This window comes from Mercurialis annua, linkage group LG2 (assembly GCF_937616625.2).
Source record: "Mercurialis annua linkage group LG2, ddMerAnnu1.2, whole genome shotgun sequence".
NCBI classification, from domain to species: domain Eukaryota; kingdom Viridiplantae; phylum Streptophyta; class Magnoliopsida; order Malpighiales; family Euphorbiaceae; genus Mercurialis; species Mercurialis annua.
The window spans coordinates 11,084,685-11,109,315 of NC_065571.1; the positions used below are offsets into that span (position 1 = coordinate 11,084,685).

Sequence of the window (24,631 nt, forward strand, 5' to 3'; positions counted from 1 at the left end):
TATGACAACGATATGATAATCAAACATTATTTTTGGTTCATCAGGTCCCTTAACTTCTATTTAACTTTCTCAGGTTCTTAAACTTTTGTATTTTAGTTCATTAGATCCTTAAACGAAGATCCATTAAGGACCCAATGAACCAAAAAATAAACAATTAGAGACTTGAGAAAGGCAAATAAAAGTTGAGGACCTGATAAACCAAAAAATGAAAGTTTAAGGATCCGAAAAAGTCAAATAGAAGTTAAGGGACTTAATGAACCAAAAATATATAGTTTAGGGACCTCAAAATAGGTTTAGCCATTTTATAATTACAATTTGAAAGAATTGGACTTTGACGGGCAACCAATGAAAGTTGAGGGACCATGGGAGTAAATTACTCAAAGTATTTCGACAGAAACGAGTTTCAAAGGTGGTATAACATGGCTGACATATTTGACAGAAATTTCTGATCGTGTATGAACAGCATATACAGGTCAACTTGATTAGTCAGTACCAAATTCATATTTAATTAGTTAGTTGATAATAATTTAGGCTTAATTACTTAAAAAACCCTCACCTTTAACTTTTTTTTCGTTTATACCCTGACCTAGGAAAATTGTCACATATACTCATGACCTTGTCTGTATGTTTCACCTCTACCCTCGAGGTATTAAACTTACCTCTTTTCATTTGAAAAAAAGTTTAAAATAGTCATTCATTTTTAGTATATATTCTAATTACACATCAATGTTATTAATTATACAAAAATTGAATTTTTTTTGAAAATAATAATATTAGCGGTTTTTAATTTTAGGACTTATTTGAGCGTTTTTATAGATGAAGTATTTGTTTGTAATTTTTTTATTAGAAAAAGGTATAAAATAACCCTTATATTTAGTTATTTTCAATAAATCATCTTTTTTTTTGAAATTTGGGGTATAGGTGAAACATAAAGACAAGGTCATGAGTATTTGTGACAATTTTCCTAGGTCAGGGTATAAACGAAAACAAAATTAAAGGTGAGGGTTTTTTAAGTAATTAAGCCTAATAATTTACTCAAACTTATTATTTATTTTAGGGCAAAAGGGCTCAAAAACTACCGAGCTTTCAATTTTTTTTCAATAACACCCTCACCTTGTAATTTTGTCAATAGCACCCTATTTCGTATTTTTCAATTTCAATAGCACCCTAATTGAGAAAATTAGATGATTTGATTACTATAAGGATGAAAATTTTCAAAAGAACTAAATTTAAAGGTGAAATTATACTTTTTTCTACTTGAACACATTTAAACAAGTCCTTTTAACTTAAAAAAAATTCAAATAAGTCCTCGATAAATGAGTTTAATTTGATGATTTAGGGTGCTATTGAAATCGAAAAATACGAAATAGGGTGCTATTGACAAAATTACAAGGTCGGGGTGCTATTGAAATCCAAAAATACGAAATAGGGTGCTATTGAAAAAATTACAAGGTCAGGGTGCTATTGAAAAAAAAATGAAAGGTGGGTAGTTTTTGAGCCCTTTTGCCTTTATTTTAACACTTTAAACATTCAAGGCGCATACATTTGACTTTATTTCTTTGAAAAAACACCATATTCCAATTTAGTATTCAACAAAAATATAAAATGAATCACATAAGAAATGCACCAAAATGACATTCACAACACATCAATGAAGATCTTAACATTTCTCCTCTTCTCTTTAATCTCTATCTTCACCACATCAAATGCCATTGACACAATCTCTGCAACTCAATCTATTAGAGATGGTGGTCAGACCATAGTTTCAGCTGGTGGGTTCTTTGAATTGGGATTTTTCAGCATCAATACTGATAGATATTTAGGAATTTATTTCAAGAAGATATCTAATGGAACCGTCGTTTGGGTTTCTAATAGAGAAACGCCGCTTACGAATTCTTCGGGTGTACTACAGTTTGATAGCAGAGGAAGTTTGATACTTCTAAATCAAGTAAACTCGACGATATGGTCTGCTAATGTATCGAGAGCTCTGCGGAATCCGATTGCGCAGCTTTTGGATTCGGGGAATCTTGTTATTCGAGAAGAAAATGATCTTAACCCGGAAAATTACGTGTGGGAAAGTTTTCATTATCCTGACCAAACGTTTATACCTGGAATGAAGATAGGAAGATTGGCCGGAGGCTTGGAGGTTCGTTTATCGTCATGGAAGAGGCCGGATGATCCTTCGAAAGGCGACTACACTTTTCAACTTGATTCCACTGGTTTACAGATGGTTATTGAAAAGAATTCAGTTTTCTCATCTAGATCAGGACCATGGAATGGTGTTGGCCAGAGTGGTTTGCCTTTCTTGAAACCGAATCCAATTTATAACTATACAATGGTTATCAGTGAAAAGGAGAGCTACTATACTTTTGACCTTGTTGACAAATCAGTTTTTACCAGAATTGTTTTGAATGAGAATGGTGTAAATGATCGGTACTTGTGGGTAGATCGGACCCGAGAGTGGCAGCATATCTCATCTGCACCATCAGATTTTTGCGATAGTTACAATATATGTGGTGCTCATGGCAGTTGTGACATAGGCAACACACCTGTATGTTCGTGTTTGAATAAATTTGTACCGAAAATAGAAAGTAATTGGAATTCAGCGGATTGGACAGACGGATGCGTACGAAGGACGCCATTAGATTGTGAGAAAGGAGACGGATTCGTAAAGTATCCACATATTAAATTGCCTGATATGCTGAATTATTCGACAGATTCAAGCATAACCTTGGAGGAATGTGACGTGATGTGCTTGCGAAATTGTTCTTGCAAGGCCTATGCTAGTTCAAACCTCACAAATGGAATAGGATGCTTCTTTTGGTTCGGAGACCTTATTGACATGAAACAATTCGATGTAGATGGCGGGCAAGATCTTTACATTAGGATGACTTCTTCAGAATTAGGTAAATATACAATCATGAAATATCATAGCACGGAAAATTTAATCAACTTGATTGACTCATAGCATTTCTACTTTTAAATGTAGAAAACCATGGAAGCTCCGGTCACAACAAAAAAGTGGTGATCATAGCAAGCTTAGTATCATCAGCAGTAATTTTCATGCTTGTTCTGTGTCTAGGCTTCTTCTTACGAAATAAAAAGAGAACGAAGCAGCAAAATGCACAAGGTACACCTACCGTATTAAATGCTTTATTGATCGTGTAAATTGTAGCGGTCAATTTGTTTTGATGTTCTGATTTGGCTACTTTACAGGGACATGGGAAAACTATCAAGAAGATAACTACTCTTTTGATAACGATGATGAAGATCTAGAGCTACCTCATTTTGACTTCAGCACAGTAGCTAAAGCTACCAATAACTTCTCATTCAACAATATGCTTGGCGAGGGCGGCTTCGGACCTGTGTACAAGGTAACAGAATTAGACAAATCATGCAGTTGATACTGATTTTCATCATATATGCTCTATAATTGATGTTTCTCTGCAGAAAGGATCTCAGCTTAATAATATGCAATCTAAATTTTCAGGCCAGTTTTAAATATGGAGAAGAAGTTGCTGTGAAGAGGCTTTCCAAGGAATCTAGACAAGGGATTGATGAATTTAAGAATGAAGTTAAATGCATAGCCAAACTTCAGCACAGAAACCTGGTCAAGCTTCTCGGTTACTGCATTCATCAAGAAGAAAGGATATTGATCTATGAATACATGTCTAATAAAAGTCTAGACTGCTATATATTTGGTTCGTATAACTCTCTAAACCCCAATAGATGTCTTTTTTATAGTTTTATACACAAATATAGAGTCAACATTCACAAGGATTAATCTCCGTAAACAACTTTGACAGATGATGACAGAAGCAAGCTACTGGATTGGCCAATGAGGTTCCATATCATCAATGGAATTTCGAGAGGACTTCTCTATCTTCATCAAGACTCTAGACTAAGAATTATTCATAGAGATCTCAAATTGAGTAACGTCCTACTAGATAATGAAATGAATCCAAAAATCTCAGATTTTGGCATGGCGAGAAGTTTTGGGGGTAATGAAACTGCGGCAAGTACAAACAGAGTAGTCGGAACATAGTAAGTTTTTGCACCTTTTCCTCTTCTTTCAATTAAACAAAAGAGAAATGCAAGTATTATCACACAATTCTTAAAAAAATGATCACATTCATTTTATTGTCTGCAGTGGTTATATGGCACCGGAATATGCTATTGATGGACTGTTCTCAGTGAAATCTGATGTATTTAGCTTTGGTGTTCTGGTGTTGGAAATAATTAGTGGGGAGAAAAACAGAGGATTTACTCATCCAGACCACCAACTTAACCTCGTTGGACATGTAAGCGCTACACAATTACTTAAATCTTGATTCTCTATCTTGAAGGTACTATTTATTGTTAGAAATTCATAAAATTTTCAATAAATTTGCAGGCATGGAAACTTTTCAAGGATAGCAGATACATAGAGCTTATAGACGGAGTAGTAATGGCATCTTGCAATCGATCAGAAGCATTAAGAGCGATTCATGTTGGTCTCTTATGTGTGCAAAATGATCCGGAAGATAGACCAAGCATGTCATCTGTTGTTCTAATGTTGAGTAGTGAAGGTCCATTGCCCGAGCCTAAGGAACCAGGATTTTTCACGGAAAGACGATTGTTTGACGCAGAATCTTCTAAACAAGAATCATGTTCTGTAAATGAACTTACAATTACAATGATAGACGTTCGATGAAAGTTGCCAACGGGGATCCAATTTCGCTGTATGATGGTGATATTATCTAGACCTCTAGTATGAACTCTAGCTAAGGCCAAAGAAGTTAATGACAACAGTTTCCTGGAAAGCTAAGATTCTTACTGACCATTTTTTTTGTAAAAATCAGCAACAATTGTTCTAAATATTCAATCTTATTGGTTTACCACTTTCTTTTTACTATTTCCAGTTAAGAAAACTCCTACTTTGACTTCATACAAAACATGTGTTTCTAACTGAGTGTTTATCTCATGCAATGTTACAACAAACAAACGAGAATTTGCGGTCGAGAATCTTTAATTATTGCTTATTTTTCTATCATTAAATATTCCAACAAAAGCCTGCAAAATGGGTCTCAAACTAAGAGCAGAAAAAGCTTCAATACCAGACGAGTTCTGATATTCGGCCATACCGAAGAAGACTGATAATTTTATACAAAAATTATTTTCGCGAAGTTCTAATCTTTCTTTCGTTAAATGTACAAAAATTTAATCTAGGAGTTCCAAATTACTTCAGTCCACTTTCTTGACAACAACAACTAAACAAAGCAAGCATAAAAATTTCTAGTTTTTTCACATAGGCATTTAAACAAACATGTTATCTGCAATACCATAATTTACAATAAAGATCAACTTCTACTGGTATTTTATTTAAACCGCCAAAACACTGACCTTAATATCTTGATCAACTTCTCTAACCAATACAAGCACATGGATTGTCTCCGCTGAAAATTGAAAATTTGTGCTATTTGTTAATCTGAGATACAAATCGTTATGCCATATTGCATTCTCAAGTTACTTGAACTTTTTTTTAAGGTCAAGACTCAAGTGAATGGACTTTTTCTTTCTTGAAAATAAGTGAATGGACGCAAATGTACTTAAAAGTAATCTTTATGATCCTCAAACTTCACACCCGTCTTCAGTTGTTTAAATCGAACTCATTCTTGGTTCACATAAAAATTTCTTCTGTTAATTTTTTTTTAAATTGTCAATTTTTTTAATTTAAATAGTTTGATAATAAATTGCGAGTCCGATAGACTATTTATTCTTTTAATTTAAAATAGACAATGAAAATGGCTCTCCACATTTTCACTCGCAACTTTATTTTTTAAGAGATAAAATTTTAAATTTCAAATAATAAGTTAGTTATTTTTATTTAAACTTTTATTTTTAATATTAAAATTGAATAAATTAACAGATAAAATAAAAATAAAGTTATATTATTAACAATTAATATATATAAAAATAAATTAAAATAATAAATTAATATTAGAGAGTCTATTAAATTAATAGTATTTATTTTATTATTATTTACAAAAATAAATAAAATAAAATAATTATATTAAAGAGCCATTAGAGTAAAATTAAAATATCACTTTTCATTTCAAAAATGCTCTTTATTTTACAATAGATGATCTCCGAAATAACGAGCACCATTGGAGATGCTCTTAAATAATAGCAAATTACTCTCAGTTGGACTTTTCTTGGATCGTGTTCGGGCTAGGCTAGGGTCGGGTTTGACAGATTTTATTGGTTTTTATGTAAGTTCAAACTCGACCTGAGCGCGTTTGGATTTCATATTACGTAAAAATTATATAAAAAAAAAATCACGCCTATGAATAGCAGGCATTCTTCGGTCATGGACTCAGGCTTTAGCCACAAATTTGGTGTTCATACCAGACCTTAGAAGGATGGGTCTGTGCAAGCTGGCCGAATACCAAAATCTATGAACAGATCTACTCCCCGCTTCCAAACATAAATTTTGTTTTTTTTAGTGAAAAAGTCAAATTTTAAATTTAAATTTCATGTCTTTTATTAAATACAACCAAATTTTTTAATTTTTAAAATTACATCCAATTTAAAAATATTTTTTTATAATTATATCTAAAATTAAAATTTTATTTTCTAAATTAAAACTTTTGTGAAAAAAATTTGTGTATAATAAAATCCATGTTTCGTTTTATTTTTTTTAATGAACTTATAACAAAATCTAGTTTGGCATATTAAAATAGCAAAACAAGATCTAAAAAGTTGAAGGAAAAAAATTGTCGAATAACCAAATAAAATTATTATCCGCAAATGAAATTTCTGATTCCAATATTGGTTTATGTAAAAATATAAGAGCATCTCGAATGGTGCTCTTTATTTTAAAGAACATTTTCTATAGAATGAAGAGCATCTTAAAGATAGAGAGTGATATTTTTAGTTTTATTCGAATAGACTGTCTAATATTATTTTTTTAATTTATTTTATTTTTTAAATAAAATAAAAATAAAAATAAAAATATTAAATATTAAAAATATTAATTTAGCACTTGTTTGTTTTATTTTATTTTTATAAATAATAATAAAATATTAAATATTAATAATATATATTTATTTTTATTAATAATATATACTTTTAACTAATAGTATTTTTTTATAATATAAATAAAAAGTATTATATTTTAAAATAAAAATAACTAATTAATTTTTTAAAATTTGAAATTTTATCTTTTAAAAAATATAGCAGAGAGTGAAAATCACTCTCTATATATGGAGAGCCATTTTCACTCTAAATTTAAAAAATAGAGAGTTCATTAGAATTTTATTTTGTTGTCAACTCTTTAAAATAAAGAGTTTGGCAATTGTTGAGAGACTTCTGAAAATACTATAAATAACACAAAAAATATGATCCACATAGGTAGGGTTGTGCAAAACCGAACCGAAACCGAAAACCGAACCGAAACCGAACCGAAAATTGCCGGTTTGGTTTTAGAATTAAGATTTTTTGATACATCTCGGTTCGGTTCGGTTTTGAGTTTTCAAAAACCGAAAAACCGAAAAAACTGATATTTTAAAATTTATTAATTTTTTTATAGAAATATTACTATTATTTTTAAAAAATAATACTATTTTCTTTAATATTTAAGTGCTATTGTGTGTAAAACATCACAATTGATTTACATTTGAATTTTAAATTTAATTTTTTAATTTTTTTTTATTTTAATTTTAATTTTTTATGGGTAAAATTTAAAGAAAAAAAATTATTTTCCTATTTCGGTAAAGCCGAAAACCGAACCGAACCGAACCGATTTTTTTGTTCAAAGTTCCGACCGGTTTTAAAATTCTTAAAAAACCGATCGGTTTTGATAATTCCACTTCCGAACCGAACCGAAAAACCGAATGCACACCCCTACACATAGGTATTTTGTCTATAGAATGGCGCCGGTGGAATTACGGGTTCATTTTTTTTATTTTTTTAAATTAGAACGGTTCAATTGGTATACTTTCTCTTTAATAATATTATATTTTGGCTCCGCCAAGTTAAATATTAGTTTTGTTTTTCTTGTTTTTCATGCAGATCTTTTCACGGGAAGGTTCTTACTTCTTCATCACATGTTGCCAAATTTCTATGAGACACATTACCTTAAAGTCACGTTTGGTGTCTGCATTATGAAATAAGAATGAAGAATGGAATATATTTTAAACTTTACAATTCTTAAATTCTACGTAGTTAATTTTTCTTGCCTAAATATCTATATTTAGGATATATTTTTTAAAGGGTAATCTACACAAATCCCTTAAAAGAGTTTCTTTCTATTGTTTTTACCTCACAAAATAGAAATGCGCAGAAATCACTCAAAAAAAAAATATTTTTTACAAATCCCTCAATACCCCAAATCAAGATAAATTTATAACAAATAAGACAACTATACCCTTACTCATATCAACAGTAAATCTACAAATTTCTACTCCAATCTACTTTGCCCGACCACCAACCACCAACCATTGTCACATGTCTCCGGCCATCAACCACCGACAGCACAGCGGCACTTACTCACCTTTGATTTCCTCCAACAAAGAATTGCATAATTATTCCCTTGCATCAATTTTCGAATCGGAAAACAGTTTTCTGATTGATTATCAAGCTGAAATTTCACAACATCGGTCCGACCATCCGCGACCCTTTTGGAACAGATGCCTTAATTACAATAAATTGATGTCAATGAGCATTATTAAACAACAGTGACCTTGTGTTATAGCATTTCAATAAGGATCTGTACAAATTTGAAATTCACAGTGGCGAGATGAGTTTGGCGTTGATGAATTGTGATAGATGAGAACAATTTGAGAGTTGAAGACCTTGAGTTTTAATTTTGATTTTGATTTACAAGGAGAGAATTTGAATGGTAAAGAGAGATTTGAGTTGTAAGTGAGTTCAGCAGTTTTAACATTTGTTAGTGATGAAAATTGGATTTTATATTAATTTTTGCTACAATTATGTTTCTTATCATATACATATGTAATTATGGGAGATTATAAAGAGCAGACTAGTAACAATTTCAATTTAAAAGAACAAGTCTAAGTAAAAGTATTTTAACCTAAAAGCTAATTATGGAGGAAAATGATGATAGCTGATTAAGCAACTAAAAAGTGAATTTAAAAAGAAACGGGTAACCATTAAACACCTAGAAAAACAATAACAACGCAGTTCTTTTCAACGAGGCAATGGAAGACTTGTGAATATAAAAAAACAAATACTACCATAAATGAAGTTTCGAATAGATTTGGTATATTAATGCTTATCCAGACATAGTCTTACATCTAATTAGATTTAATGCATGATAATGGACACATTATTTTTTATGTTCTAGTATATGAAATAATTTGCTATTATGATTTGGATAAGTTTATATTGGTTGTGTAAATTTTAAAAAAATTAGGTTCACATCTATTTCACATCAGGTTGATTTTAAATTTGATAGACTATCAAATACAGTTAACTTAAAAGAGATATTCAATTTCTATATTACACTGAATATTAAAATTCTCTCTATATAAAATGTCATTTAAGATTGTAAAAAGCAATAAGATAAATTTGATTAAAATTTGAATAAAAATAGTTTATTTGATATAGGTTCACATAATGTTAATTTTTGGTTATATAGTGTGTCAAACACATTTCACTCAAAAGAGATATTCAATTAATATATTACACTAAATATTAAAATTCTCTCTGTATAGAATGTCAGATAAGATAGTAAAGAACAACAAGATAATTTTATCAAAAAGTGAATTAAGATAGTTCAGTTGATATAGGTTTCCATCAGGTTGATTTTTGGTTTTACAATCTGTTAAATATATTTTAATTAAAAGAGATATTCAATTTGTATATTACACTAAATCTCAAAATTTTCTCTATATGAAATGTCAGTTAAGATTGTAAAAAGCAATAAGACAAATGTTATTTAAAATTGAATTAAAGTAATTCAGTTGATATAGGTTCACATCAGGTTCATCTAAGGTTGATGTTCGGTTTTATAGACTGCCAAATATATTTCACTTAAATGAGATATTCAATTTATACATTACACTAAATCTCAAAACAAGACAGTAAGACATGACAAAAAATCTAAAAAACGCACAACGGCGAAATGAAAAAAAGCGATGTGCAGCAAGGTAGGCATGTGCTGCAGAGGTAGACAAACAGAGAGAAAGTAAGAGAAGTTGAGAGAGAAATAAAGAGAGAGGAGAAAAATTTGAGAAGAAGAGACTAGAGAAAGAGAGGAGAAGTGCGGCTATATTTGTATGTGCGTGTGAAAAATTACCTAAAATAAGTATAAGCCTTCTATATAGAGTAGGTTATTTTTATAAATATGGTTATTAAAAGGTTAGCGAGGATAATAGTGGAAAGATGGGCGAAAAGGGGATGTAAATAAATCTAAAGATTAAATATTTTAAAAATAATTTCTAAAATTTATATTTACTTGCATTTTTAAGGAATAGAAATATCTGATTAGAGTATTCTTTCTTATGTAAAAAAATACTATAAAATATGTTTATTAGTGAATTTTTTTTTTGAATTCCTCGATTTTAAATACTAGTAATATTGATTGGTAATTTGCTTGCCTCTCTGGTTTCTAAGACTTTGCCCTGACTAATTCCGATCCGATCCGCGTCGCGCACCTGGCATGGTGGGTGAGTCTGCCAGCGGAAATTTTCTGCATTTACAAGACTCGAACAAAATTCCTTACGTAAGCAATACCGAGCCGCTTACCACTTGTACCAACCCCGTTGGTGTTTATGTGGTAGTTTTAGTGGTCTTTTAATATGTTATTTTTATTATAATATATCCCGTAAGGATTTATCAATTTAACTCTGAAAAAATAAAATAGATAAGGATAGCTCTATTTACAAGATAAAAATTATTACAAATATTGTAAAATATATAATTTTGAAAAAACAAAATCAATCTTTTTTTATTAAAAAATAGATATAAATTAAAGGAAAATGCTTTATAACCTACAATTAAAAGATTGATAGATCTATGAAATCAAATATCTTATTTGTCTTTAGTTGATTTTACTCTAAAAATAGTGTTATCCATTACATAATTTAGTTAGATAAATTTTGCAAACGTTTTAAAAAATTACAAGTGTATAAAATTTTAATATTTGACTATTAAATCAATAATAAAGACAATATCTTTTCTTTTAATTTCGTGGGTCCGTCTATGACAAATACCCGATGGGCACAAGAAAGTTCCTTAATCATTCGAAGTCAAACTCTCAAGTTAGTCTAGTTTTCAGGCAGAAACAAAACTGTGATCAAATACAACTGCAACACCGTAAAATTCAGAATGCATCAATGGAAATCTTAATCATTCTTCTCTTCTCATTCTTTCTAACATCAGCAAAAGCCATTGACACAATATCTCCAACTCAGTCTATCAGAGATGGTGGTCAGACCATAGTTTCAGCTGATGGCTCCTTTGAATTGGGATTTTTCAGCATCAAATCTAATAGATATTTGGGTGTATGGTTCAAAAAGATTTCTCAGGGAACTGTTGTCTGGGTTGCCAACAGACAAATTCCGCTTTCGAATTCATCTGGATTACTTCAATTTGATGACAGGGGAAGTCTTATTCTTCTGAATCACGAAAACTTGACCATATGGTCTGCTAATTCATCAAGACCTGTGCAGAATCCTATTGCACAGCTTCTGGATTCTGGAAATTTCGTTATCAGAGACGAAAAAGATGTTGACCCGGAAAATTACTTGTGGCAAAGTTTTCGTCATCCTGACAAAACATTTATGCCCGGAATGAAAATCGGAAGACTGGCTGGAGGCTTGGAAGTTAATATAACTTCATGGAAGAGCTTAGATGATCCTTCTAAAGGTGAATACAGTTATCAGCTTGATTCCTCTGGTTCGCAGACGACTATTGCAAGAAATTCAGTTCTCACAGGCCGATCAGGACCATGGAATGGTATCGGGCAGAGTGGATTCCCTTTCTTAAGACCGAATACAATTTTTAACTACTCGTTTGTTATGAGCGTAAAAGAGGATTACTATACTTTTGAGATGGTCAACAAATCAGTATTTACAAGGCTTGTCTTGAATGAAATTGGCGTCTTGAGCCGGTATGCATGGATAGAGCGGACCCAGCAGTGGCAGCGTCTCTCATATGCACCAGCAGATAATTGTGATACTTATGATATATGTGGTGCTCATGGCAGTTGTGATGTCACCAAAACACCTGTATGTTCGTGTTTGAATAGATTCGTGCCGAAATTAGAAAATAACTGGAATTCAGCAGATTGGTCCGATGGCTGCGTTAGACAGACACCATTGGATTGCGAGAGAGGAGATGGGTTCATAAAGTATTCGAATATTAAATTACCTGATATGCTAAATTATTCAACCAATTCGAACTTGACCATGGAGGAATGTGAGATGTTCTGCTTGAAAAATTGTTCCTGTATGGCCTACGCCAGTTCGAATATTGTTACTAGAAGAGGATGCTACTTTTGGTTCGGAGACCTTATTGATATCAAAAAGTTTAACGACGATGGTGGGCAAGATATTTTTATTAGGATGGCGTATTCTGAATTAGGTAATCACAGAATCAAAATCGAAATGTTAACTATTTCATCTAAAATTTTCCTGTCACTTGATTGACTCATAGTGTTTCTCCTTTCAGATGAGAGCTCTAGTTCAAAGAAACGTAGGGTGCTCGTAGCAAGCCTAGTATCATCAGCAGGAACTTTTCTGCTTATCCTGTGTATATGCTTGTTCATAAGGAATAAAAGGAGAAAGCAGAAGAAAAATTCACAAGGTAGAGCTTGTATATTCTGCTTGATGGCACTATGTTCTTATATACTAATTCTATTTAGTACTTTACAGGGAGGTGGGAAAACAATGCAGAAGAAAACTACTCTACAGACAACCACGACGAGGATCTAGAACTACCTCATTTTGACTTCATTGTAGTGGCTCGAGCTACCAATAACTTCTCATTCGATGGTATGCTTGGAGAGGGTGGCTTTGGACCTGTCTATAAGGTAACTTAACTAGACGTCTAATGATGCGGAAGAAAAATGTTTAACGGGCTATAACTTCTGACTGGGTAGGAATTTCAAGATCATAAACGGAATTTAACTAATTCAGAGATCAACATATGAGTTAAGGCATTTTTCGCGTTGTTAAGGATTAATTTCATTAATTATGATTCTTTTGATGTTTTTGATTCAGATTTTTTTCTGTCTTTAGAAATACTGCTTAGACACAGCATGTCTTATCTCTAAAATTTATTTGCTATTAGGCTGCATCATATGATCCATTTATTTGTATATGTTGTCATGATGACTAAAATAGGCATTTCCGCGCAGGAAGAAACTCTGCTTAGTACATGCTTAGAACTAAAGCTTTGTGCAGGGAGAAACTCGCATCTTTAGTCTAAGACTTTTCTTCTAAATGTTTTCAGGGCATGCTTAGAGATGGACAAGAAGTTGCGGTGAAGAGGCTTTGCAAGGAATCTAGACAAGGGCTTCATGAATTCATGAATGAACTCAAATGCATTGCTAAACTTCAGCATCGGAACCTAGTCAAGCTACTTGGATACTGCGTTTATCTAGATGAAAGAATGTTGATCTATGAATATATGCCTAATAAAAGCCTCGACTGCTATATATTTGGTGAGAATCAATATGGAAGTTCTCCAAAGTTCATAAACTAGCAAATTTATTATATTTATGTTCCTTCTTTCACTTGAGGTTATATTCACCGAGTTATAGTGAAATATAGGATCAGCAGTCACCAATATTAATCTTTGTAGGTAATTTTAACAGATGATAACCAAAGCAAGCTTCTAGACTGGAATGTGAGGTTCCGTATCATCATCGGGATATCAAGAGGACTTCTGTATCTCCATCAAGACTCTAGACTGAGAATAATTCATAGAGACCTCAAATTAAGTAATGTATTACTAGACAAAGAGATGAATCCGAAAATCTCAGATTTTGGAATGGCTAAAATTTTTGGGGGTAATGAAACTGCAGCAAAGACAAAACGAGTAGTAGGAACATAGTAAGTTCCTTTTGCCTTCTTTCAAACAAAAGAAGAAAAATGCAAGAAACGTCACACTGACTCATTTGATTGAACTGTGCAGCGGGTATATGTCCCCAGAGTATGCTTTTGATGGCTTATTCTCAATGAAATCCGATGTATTTAGCTTCGGTGTTCTAGTGCTGGAGATAATCAGCGGACAGAGAAATAGAGGATTTACTCATCCGGACCACGAACTTAACCTTCTTGGACACGTAAGCTTTACACGGGTGCTTAAATCTTCGTTTTCTCTATATATATTTATACTTAAATGTAAATAATTTGGCAGGCATGGAAGCTGTTCAAAGAAGGAAGATATCTAGAGCTTATCGACGATTCAACAATGGAAACTTGCAGCCTATCAGAAGTATTAAGAACAATTCATGTTGGTCTGTTATGTGTACAACATAATCCAGAAGACAGACCGAACATGTCATTAGTGGTTCTAATGTTGAGCAGTGAAGGTCCATTGCCTGAACCTAACGAACCGGGATTTTTCACCGAAAGGAAATTATTAGAAGGAGAATCAGCCTCCAGCAAACAAAATCTAAATTCTGTAAATGAACTCACAATTACATTGATTGATGCTAGATGAATTGTGCCGTATATGCAAAATGAAATTTAAGATCAAAATAACCATTTTTGTAAAAATCATACAAACTCTGGCTAAGATTAGAGTGGACCATTTTTGTAAAAGTCTGCAACAATTATAATAATGTTGGATGTTATAGAATTTCTACTGTAATTTTCTACAAACTTTTGATGTCATTGTTCCACATAGACATTTTAACAAATACTTAAACTGCAATACTTGTACCCAACAAACTAACCTTAACAGCAACTGCAAATCTTGAATAACTTTTCTAAGCAATCATTGAAACAGAAGGGTCCTAATAAATGCTCCTTTGGTTGTCAAATGTCAACTGCATCTTTGGGATCAGGTGTTTGTCTGTACAAAGTTGGTAGCTATAAGTTATACGGGAGAAGAAAAAAGTTTTTAATCCATCCTAAAATTCTTATACTACATCATTTTATTTCATTGTTTTTTTGACAAATTTTTATATTTAAGTAATTTTTTAGCTTCCATTCCAAATAATGGTTCACTTTTCTTTTTTCTTTACAGTAAAAAACAGAATCAATACTCTAATTTTTCACAACTTTATCCTTATTTTGGTTACCATACTCTTAATAATTTTACGACAAATTTACTTTTTAGGATGATATAATAAATGATAAATTTTAAGTAAGAACAACATTAAAAAAATCAACACAAAATTGTGATTTACTAAAAACATGGACAACTATTTAGGATTAAAAAAGAGAAATGTGGACCATTATTTTAGGACCGAATGAGTACTTATTTTGTACACATATAGTCATTTTAGGCGTAGAACATCGTTGTTTTATGTAATTAAAACGACGAGATTTTTTGTAGTTTCATACGCAAAAAAACTATTAATATACAAAATAAATAGTTAAAAGACTATTTAAATATAAAAAATTTATTAAGGATCAAGTGAAATAAAAGCTAATAGTATAGGGTTTTTATGATGCGTTTAGCCAAGAAAAAAATAGAGCAAGTTACTCTAAAGTCAAGTAAAAAAATACGTTTAAACCTTAAGACTGGAGTGTTCGGTAGTTGTCTGTCTTTTGTGTGTCTGTACGGTCGGATTCATGATTCAGGCAGAACACAAAAGTTCTTCCACTAGTCGATATGAGTCCGCTGGTCCAAATTGAAGTTGATTTCGAGTTCAAACAAATTCAGCCGCCTTAGGCTTTAAAGCCCGTGGTGATGTGGTAATCCACTGAATTTTACGTGGCAGACTGATGCTGATTGGGAAATTAGCTAAATAAAATTCTATAACTATTATAAGTCAGTGGGCTCAAACAAGGCCCAATTCTAAGCTCTAACAAGCCCAAAAATACAAAAGCAAACTGGAAACTAAATCGAAGATATGGAGGGTCTGGAGACGAAGAACGTTGACGCCAGACGAACTAGTGGCAGTGCCACTAATCCCTTGTCGGGGGCACCTTTTTGGTGGTTTGGGAAACACACAAAATCATGCAAAAATAGTCGAAAATACATAATTAAAGGTATGGAAAAACATATGATCGAAATATGTACATAAAAATAGTAAAAAAATTCTAAACATGTATTTAAGATTAAAGCATAAAAATCATGGCAATATGGTAGTTTAAATAGTTCCATGGCAGTATCACAGCAAAACGGTAAAAATAGCTAATCTTGCATTCTAAATGTTAGAATCATATACAAAATTGACATATGATGAGATTGGTATTGAGTCCTTTGCTTGTTATGAGTATTTTGCTCATTTTTTGGCATCCGGATGTAAAATCCAGCTCTAGATCGAAGTGCAATAATGTATTGATTGATTGAAGCATCAGTTGTTGAAGGAGGAAGATCGCCGATAGAAGCGGAAGGTCCATCCTCGTTATCCGACAAATGGGAAAGAAAAGGCGTAAGCGGTCGATCAAGTAAAGGAAGACTAGATACAACGGTGACCTCATCGTCATTTAACATACCCGCATCCATAGCCTCGAAGATGTTTTTGACCATACTAATGAAAGAAGGAAAACGAAAGTGGAAGAAAGATGAAGAGGAAATCCCAAAAAAAAGTAAAGAAAAGAAATATCAAAGAAGTGCACTATTTATAAGCTTTACTTGGAAGACAAAGAAAAAAAAAAGGCAAAAGAGGCAAAATGCAGAAGTAATAAATGGCAATAAAGTAATCGAAACTATTGTGGCGCCAGAACTGAAGAGGCACAGGCAACTCAACCGTCAAAAGCAATCAGGATAGGGAAGCACGATGCGCGAAAAAAGAGGAAAATTCAGAAAGACGTGACAAATATAAATACACTACCACATGATACTATAAATATAAGAGAAATAGAGAAGAAAACCACACGCAAAACAGGAGAGAAAAGGCCAAAGAGTGGAGTCTCCCTGAGCCTTTTTGTAGTTTGTCTGGGTTGGGTTAACAAAACCAGACAAGCAAAACAAGTTACAAAAAGCATAGGCAAAATTCAAAAAAAGAAAAGGAAAGTAGAAAAACGAAGACCGTACCAGCCACCGTAATCTCATTCTCTTTTTAAAATTTTTTGTGTGTCAGAGGGGTTGATTTGAATGAAAAACGCAAGTTTTGAGTTTGTTTGTACCAAAATCGGCGAGAATGATTCATTTGATATTTCGCGCCAAGTTGAGGAGGTGAATTGATCTTCTGTTCGTAAATTATTGATAAAATTATTAAAATGCTTTTATAGTCTTACTATATACATTAAATATAGTGGCTTTGATGTTTAAATTATTAATTTATGTTGATTTACTTTAAAAATTTAAAAGGATATCATAAAAAGATTATAATAATTTAAGTGTAATTAACTACTTCCTAATCCTCCTAATCTTTCTAAAATACTCCCTTCGTCCTGCTCAAGATTATAATAGTTTTTCTATTTGCTGTTTGTCTTGCTATGCAAGGTATTTAGCTTATAAAAAAAATTGTTAGACTTTTGCACATAAATTAAAAAAATTAAATAAACTTTTTTATTTTATCCATATTGATGATTATATTTCGAGTTATATTAATTAATTTTAACTAAAAAAAGACAGAAATCAAAACTTCATATAAACACACAAAAACACGACATAGATTTTTTTATGTGATAAAAATGAATAATACCCTTTCTAAAATAAGACACAGAGTCATTTTTCATGTTTTTCATGTCTTCTCTAATTGAGTTTGGACGCAAGAAATTTCCTTTGAAACTAATATATTATCCTTTGAACACATCACATTCGAAGTCAAACTTTAAAGTCAAATCGTCAATCACGTACGAAAATGTAATCAAATAACAGCTGCAAGTGCAACACCATCACAATCACAGAACATCAATGGAAATCTTAATCATTCTCCTCTTCGCCTTCTTTCTAACATCAGTAACAGCCCTCGACACAATGTCTGCAACTCAGTCTATTAGAGATGGTGGTGACACTATAGTTTCAGCTGATGGCTCCTTTGAAATGGGATTTTTCAGCATCAATTCTTATAGATATTTGGGTGTGTGGTTCAAAAAGATTTCTGATGGAACTGTTGTTTGGGTTGCCAACAGACAAATTCCGCTTTCGAATTCACCAGGATTACTACAATTTGATAACAGAGGAGGTCTTATTCTTCTGAATCAAGAAAACTTCACCATATGGTCTGCCGATACATCAAGACCTGTGCAGACTCCTATTGCACAGCTTCTGGATTCAGGAAATTTCGTTATTAGAGACGAAACGGACGTCGACCCGGAAAATTACTTGTGGCAAAGTTTTCATCATCCTGACAGAACATTTATGCCTGGAATGAAAATTGGAAGACTGGCCGGAGGCGTTGAAGTTCACGCAACTTCGTGGAAGAGCAAAGATGATCCTTCTGAAGGTGAATTCATTTATCGGCTTCATTCCTCTGCTTTGCAGCTGATTATTGAGAGTAAATCAGTTATCATAGGTCGATCAAGACCATGGAATGGTATTGGTCCGAGCGGATTGCCTTACTTAAAAAAGAATCCAATCTTTCATTATTCGTTTGTTATGAACGAAAACGAGACATATTATACTTTTGAGCTGGTTAACAAATTAGTATTTACGCGGGTTGTCTTGAATGAAAATGGCGTCTTAAACCGGTATGCATGGATAGACCGGACGCAGAAGTGGCAGCGTATCTCATCTGTACCAGCAGATAATTGTGATACTTACAACACATGTGGTGCTGATGGAAGTTGTGATATAACCAATACACCTCTATGTTCATGTCTAAATAGATTTGTGCCGAAATTAGAAAATAACTGGTATGCAGCAGATTGGTCCGGCGGCTGCGTTCGACGAACGCCATTATATTGTCAAGGAGGAGACAGGTTCATAAAGTATTCAAGTATTAAGTTGCCTGATATGATAAATCATTCAACCAATTCAAATTTGACCATGGAGGAATGTGAGATGTTCTGCTTGAAAGATTGTTCCTGTATGGCCTACGCCAGTTCGAATGTCGTAACTGGAAGAGGATGCTACTTTTGGTTTGGAGACCTTATTGATATCAAACAATTTAAAGAAGATGGTGGGCAAGATATTTTCATTAGGATGGCCTTTTCTGAATTAGGTAATCACACAATCAAGACTGGCAAATTTAATTATTTCATGGAAAATTTTATTTTCACTTGATTGACTCATAGCGTTTCAACTTTCAGATGAGAGCTCGAGTTTGAAAAAAAGTAGGGTGCTCGTAGCAACCCTAGTTTCATCAGCAGCAACGTTTTTGCTTATTCTGTGTATATGCCTGTTCATAAGGAATCAAAGGAGAAAGCAAAAGAAAAATGCACAAGGTAAGTGGGAAAACAATGCAGACGAATGCTACTCTATTGACAACCATGAGGAGGATATAGAGCTACCTCATTTTGACTTCATCGTAGTGGCTCGAGCTACCAATAACTTCTCATTAGATGGTATGCTTGGAGAGGGCGGCTTCGGACCTGTCTACAAGGTAATTTAACTAGACGTCTAATGATGCGGAAGAATGATCTATAATAGGCTCTAACTTTTGATTGGATTGTAATTTCAGGATCATATATGAAATGAAACTAATTCATGCATCTACATATGAGTTAAGGCATTTTTCGGACTGTTAAAGATCTATTCATTCATCAATGATTTCGTTTTAATGTTTTGGATTCAGATTTTTTTCTATTGTTTTTAGGCATACAACTCAGACTCGCCAAATATAAATTTAGTTAATTTCAGCATTGAATACAAGTATAGGCATTTCTATGCAGGAAGAAATTCTACCCAAGTACATCATTCCCATCTTTCATCTAAAACTTTATTTTCTATACTTTTCAGGGCATGCTAAGAGATGGACAAGAAGTTGCTGTGAAGAGGCTGTCCAAGGAATCAAGACAAGGTTTTCATGAATTCATGAATGAACTTAAATGCATCGCTAAACTTCAGCACCGGAACCTAGTCAAGCTACTTGGATACTGCATTTATCTAGATGAAAGAATGCTGATATATGAATACATGCCTAATAAAAGCCTGGACTACTATATATTCGGTTAGAATCAATATACCCATATTTTATGGAAGTTCTCCAAAGTTTATGAACTACCAAATTAATTCCATCCCTTCTTTTTACCTGCGGTTATGTTCTCTGTAATATTAATCTTTGTAGGTTATTTTAACAGATGATAACCGAGGCAAGCTTCGAGACTGGAATGTCAGGTTCTGTATTATCATCGGTATTTCGAGGGGACTTTTATATCTTCATCAAGACTCTAGACTGAGAATTATTCATAGAGACATCAAATTAAGTAATATCCTACTAGACAAAGAGATGAATCCGAAAATCTCAGATTTTGGCATGGCTAGAATTTTTGGGGGTAATGAAACTGCTGCAAACACAAAACGAGTAGTTGGGACATAGTAAGTTTCTATTGCTTTCTCTTTTAAACAAAACAAAAATGCAAGAAACGTTACCCTAATTCATTTGATTGAATTGTGCAGCGGGTATATGTCACCAGAGTATGCTTTTGATGGCCTATTCTCAATGAAATCCGATGTGTTTAGCTATGGAGTTCTGGTGTTAGAGATAATCAGTGGACAGAGAAACAGAGGATTTACTCATCCAGACCACGAACTTAACCTTCTTGGACACGTAAGCTTTACAAGGGTTCTTAAATCTTATAGTTTTCTATATACTTAAGCTTGCTGTACCTAGACATTAAGAAAAAGGTTAATTATTTTGCAGACATGGAAGCTGTTCAAAGAAGGAAGACAGCTCGAGCTTATCGATGAATTAGTAACGGAAATTTGCAATCTATCAGAAGTGTTAAGAGCAATGCATGTTGGTCTATTATGTGTACAACATAATCCAGAAGATAGACCAAACATGTCATCGGTGGTTCTAATGTTGAGTAGTGAAGGTCCATTGCGTGAGCCTAAAGAACCCGGATTTTTCGCAGAAAGGAAACTGTTTGAAGGAGAATCACCCCAAACGCATGATTCTGTTAATGAACTCACAATTACAACGATCGATGTTCGATGAAAGTTGCCTAAATAAGTGTATGATAATGGAAATATAAGATCAGAGTGAGTCGACCATTTTTGTAAAAGTCTGCAACAACTGAAATTATGTACACACTTTTTTAAGACAAATTTTAGCATTGTTTCACATAGGCATTTTAACAAATAGTTTAAGTGCAACATTAAATCAAAGACTTACCTTTCATTTAAATCGCCCAACACCAACTTCAAACCGATCTTCAATAGCTTTTGTAACCAATCATTGAAACACAAATGTCCGTTTTTTTTCGGACGAACCATCCGGTTGCCGCGGAAATAGAGGATGACCGCCGCTGAAATTTTGGAATGTATTTAAATCATTTAATTATATCTAACTTTGATAAATTATATTGTTATTTTAAAATTTTCAAAAATAATTTTTCTATTCTTTATAATCATTTATAATCTATAAACTAATAAACTTTTCCCTAAAAAAAACTAATAAACTTTTGTATAAAACTAAAAATACAAGGAAAAATGAACTTATTTAACCATAATTTTAATTTTTTTACTAAACATACTACGATCTTTTGATTTTGCCAATTTTATTACCTTTTGATCTTTGCTAAATATATGCATGAGTCGGTTTGAGATATGATGTGACGCAATATCGTCCGTCTATATATATAAAATTTATCCTACATAGCGTATATAACCTCGTGCCATGTCAACTTCAAATGAGTCATGTATTATTTGGCATATATTTAAACATGATGGATTAAAGTGACAAATTCTAAAAATCGTGGTATATTTGATAAACAAAAGGTTATTTTGCCAAAATATAAAACATTTAATTATACTGTAGTTTTAAGTTTATATACTATTAATTAAGTTCATGAAATATTATTTTTTATTTTAGTTGGTCCTTATAATGTAAATTCTTTTATTAACCATTAACGACGTGAAATATGTATTGACAGGTTTGTTGTCTCACATGGTAATGCCGATCAAAGTTGATAATATTAATTATATAATGATGGTATCTAGTCCCGGTTCATAAATTTTCCAAATGATTATGCTTATAAACAAAATAAGTTGTAAAAGTGTTTCAAAATAATAAAAAGTGATAGTAGAGGAATATGATAGTCAATTTTGCCATAAATATAAGCAGAAGAAACTGGGTTTTTGATATTTGGGTGCCTCAAAGGCACCCAAAATTTCAGTCTTGTGCCTCTTCTGGAATTAATTCCAGAAGAGTGCCTGGGACCACCGGTTCCGCATTCTAGGAATGCGGAACAGGTGGTGTTCCGCATTCCTAGAATGCGGAACCGGTTAATCAGCTGATTAATTAATAATCAGCTGATTAAAGCGTGTTCCGCATTCTAGGAATGCGGAACACGCTTCCCCAATGATTGGGGAGACAGTTTTGTCTCCCCAATCATTGGGGCAGCAATGATTGGGCACTAAAATGCCCAATCATTGCTGATTATTAATTTTTAAAAAATAAAAAATTATTTAAATAATTATAAACTAAAATATAAAATAATTTTATTTTATTTAACTAATGATTTTAACAGACGATATTAACAGACGATATTAACTAATGATTTTAACAGCCGAAAGTAGATTTTTGAAATTTCTACTTCCCCGTCGGTAGAAACTGCTCTTCTACAAATATTTTGTAATTCTTCGAAACTCATTCTCTCGCTAAGCGCCATATTAACCGGACGACCCCTGTGGTATTCTATTCCACACGGAGAACTCACAATACGGCCATCACACCATATCAACAAAGATATATTTCGACTCGTCATTTCTAATTAATAAACAGCAAACATGTCACCGTTATATTTAAAATGGAAATCTTAAATTTATAGCTTTAACATATCAATCGAATTACTATTACTTTATTTCTAATATTTTTTTTCAAATATTATAAAATTAAATTAAACATATCCTAATATTGAGGCCTAATTTTTTTAACAATTAACAATATTTTTGTAAACTACAATAATTTTTAACAACAACAATATTAATAATTAAAACAATTATAAATATTATCTAATTTTTTTATATTACACATATATTTCTAAATTATAATTAATAGCTAATAATAATTTTCTACATTATAAGTAAATTTCTACATGCATTCTAAATTATAATTAAAATCTAACATTTTCCTACATTATAATTAAATTTATATATGCATTTCTAATATTTACTAACACTAAAATTATTTAAAGCAATAAATGAAAAATTAAACGTACTAACCTCTTGTAGTCCTCCAAAATAATTAGTATCGAATAAAAAATATAACTCCTTAGCTCCAAAATATATCTCTGTTTAGCTCCGAAATAAAAACACCTCGATCCAAAATTTTTTCCGTCCTCCGAAATAATAACCGACTCACTCGAACTATTCTATTTCGCTCCTTAGATTTTTGTGAGATTTTTCTTTTTTTTGTATGTCTTATGGTGTGTGGGGCTGAATTTATAGGCAGAGCATTAAATGTGTTCCGCATTCTAAGAATGCGGAACACATTTATTACCGTTGGGAGCTGTCAGCTCCCAACGGTAATCTCTGCATGTTCCGCATTCCTAGAATGCGGACCACGTGGGACCAGGCACTCTTTCGGAATTAAATCCGAAAGAGGCACTGATCTGTAATTTTGGGTGCCTTTGAGGCACCCAAATATCAAAAACCCGAAGAAACTAATATGATCCACATGGGTATATGTCTAGTAGAGTGCCGGTGAAATTACGGTAAACTGATACAATTTCTCTTTCAATTATATATTTTGGCTCCACCCAGTTGAAAAATAGGTTTTATATTTTGTCATGGAAAGGTTCATACTTCTTCATCAACAACGACCAAGTGTAAAATTTCATAGAAATTTGCGGCTCCTGTGACATACATTACCAATAAATTTAAAATATTCAAACCTAAAATTGCCTGATATGCTAAATTATTCAACTAATTCAATAAATTTGAAAACATTTATCAATAATTTTTTTAATAAATAATTAATGTATATAAATAATTTAGTGTCATCCAATTATCAAAAAAATAATCATTTAATATGAAGAGCTTTTAAAAATTTAATCAATAACATTTTTTAATAATTATAAAATTTTAATGTAATAATAATATTTATAGATTAGTTTTATATGAATGTTTTTGTGAAATTTCATCGGTAATTTATAATAATGTTATATCATATTAATAAATTAAAAGTTCAATTAATATTAATAAGTTATAATTTAATTTGTTGTAAGTTATTGTAAGCTATAGAAATGATTTTTAAAATTTAATTTAAAATTGAACCAATTAAATTTTAATTAATATAATTTTAAATATGTATGGCTAGAAATTTGAAGAGTTTTATAAATTATTAAATACGACTATTTTAAGTTAATTACTAAATTTACCTATATTATACATTAAAAACATATAAAAAACTAATTGATATTAAAGAGTTAAATTAATTAAATGAATGCAA

At 32.0% G+C, this 24,631-nt stretch overlaps 3 protein-coding genes and 2 long non-coding RNA genes across 6 annotated transcripts; 3 read left to right on the forward strand and 2 right to left on the reverse strand.

Annotated features, from left to right (window-relative positions):
• Positions 1-1,565: 1,565 nt before the first annotated feature.
• On the forward strand, positions 1,566-4,891 carry LOC126669277 (G-type lectin S-receptor-like serine/threonine-protein kinase At4g27290). Its single transcript, XM_050362710.2, has 7 exons — positions 1,566-2,906; positions 2,990-3,130; positions 3,217-3,374; positions 3,491-3,701; positions 3,807-4,044; positions 4,151-4,301; positions 4,394-4,891. The coding sequence occupies exons 1-7, from the start codon at positions 1,622-1,624 to the stop codon at positions 4,691-4,693; spliced, it is 2,484 nt and encodes an 827-aa protein (XP_050218667.1). The 5' UTR covers positions 1,566-1,621; the 3' UTR covers positions 4,694-4,891.
• LOC126669288 (uncharacterized) lies at positions 2,929-5,666 on the reverse strand. Its single transcript, XR_007638444.2, has 2 exons — positions 5,383-5,666; positions 2,929-3,363 (listed from the first exon to the last, which is right to left on the reverse strand). It is a non-coding gene; the product is annotated as an uncharacterized LOC126669288 (long non-coding RNA).
• Positions 5,667-11,204: 5,538 nt separating this feature from the next.
• On the forward strand, positions 11,205-14,811 carry LOC130014542 (G-type lectin S-receptor-like serine/threonine-protein kinase At4g27290). Its single transcript, XM_050362698.1, has 7 exons — positions 11,205-12,588; positions 12,676-12,810; positions 12,879-13,036; positions 13,459-13,669; positions 13,823-14,060; positions 14,143-14,293; positions 14,368-14,811. The coding sequence occupies exons 1-7, from the start codon at positions 11,220-11,222 to the stop codon at positions 14,671-14,673; spliced, it is 2,568 nt and encodes an 855-aa protein (XP_050218655.1). The 5' UTR covers positions 11,205-11,219; the 3' UTR covers positions 14,674-14,811.
• A 1,423-nt stretch (positions 14,812-16,234) lies between these two features.
• On the reverse strand, positions 16,235-21,843 carry LOC126669287 (uncharacterized). Of its 2 annotated transcripts, none has more exons than XR_008790064.1 (3): positions 21,353-21,843; positions 19,527-19,611; positions 16,235-19,414 (listed from the first exon to the last, which is right to left on the reverse strand). It is a non-coding gene; the product is annotated as an uncharacterized LOC126669287 (long non-coding RNA). The 2 variants fall into 2 exon arrangements; XR_008790063.1 differs by having other exon boundaries at positions 19,527-19,607; positions 21,353-21,832.
• LOC130014637 (G-type lectin S-receptor-like serine/threonine-protein kinase At4g27290) lies at positions 17,989-21,175 on the forward strand. The gene is made up of 6 exons (XM_050362704.2): positions 17,989-19,237; positions 19,326-19,618; positions 19,975-20,185; positions 20,316-20,553; positions 20,635-20,785; positions 20,879-21,175. The coding sequence occupies exons 1-6, from the start codon at positions 17,989-17,991 to the stop codon at positions 21,173-21,175; spliced, it is 2,439 nt and encodes an 812-aa protein (XP_050218661.2).
• Positions 21,844-24,631: the final 2,788 nt, after the last annotated feature.

What these genes read in the sequence shown, in the direction of transcription:
- LOC126669277 (XM_050362710.2), top strand. Translation starts at nt 1,622, where the DNA reads ATGCACCAAAATGACATTCACAACACATCAATGAAGATCTTAACATTT. An exon ending in GATGACTTCTTCAGAATTAG is followed by an intron (nt 2,907 to 2,989) that starts GTAAATATACAA and finishes TTTTAAATGTAG; the next exon opens with AAAACCATGGAAGCTCCGGT. An exon ending in TCTAGACTGCTATATATTTG is followed by an intron (nt 3,702 to 3,806) that starts GTTCGTATAACT and finishes CAACTTTGACAG; the next exon opens with ATGATGACAGAAGCAAGCTA.
- LOC130014637 (XM_050362704.2), top strand. Translation starts at nt 17,989, where the DNA reads ATGGAAATCTTAATCATTCTCCTCTTCGCCTTCTTTCTAACATCAGTA. An exon ending in GCTTCGGACCTGTCTACAAG is followed by an intron (nt 19,619 to 19,974) that starts GTAATTTAACTA and finishes TATACTTTTCAG; the next exon opens with GGCATGCTAAGAGATGGACA. An exon ending in AACTTAACCTTCTTGGACAC is followed by an intron (nt 20,786 to 20,878) that starts GTAAGCTTTACA and finishes ATTATTTTGCAG; the next exon opens with ACATGGAAGCTGTTCAAAGA.
- LOC130014542 (XM_050362698.1), top strand. Translation starts at nt 11,220, where the DNA reads ATGGGCACAAGAAAGTTCCTTAATCATTCGAAGTCAAACTCTCAAGTT. An exon ending in AAACGAGTAGTAGGAACATA is followed by an intron (nt 14,061 to 14,142) that starts GTAAGTTCCTTT and finishes TGAACTGTGCAG; the next exon opens with CGGGTATATGTCCCCAGAGT. An exon ending in AACTTAACCTTCTTGGACAC is followed by an intron (nt 14,294 to 14,367) that starts GTAAGCTTTACA and finishes ATAATTTGGCAG; the next exon opens with GCATGGAAGCTGTTCAAAGA.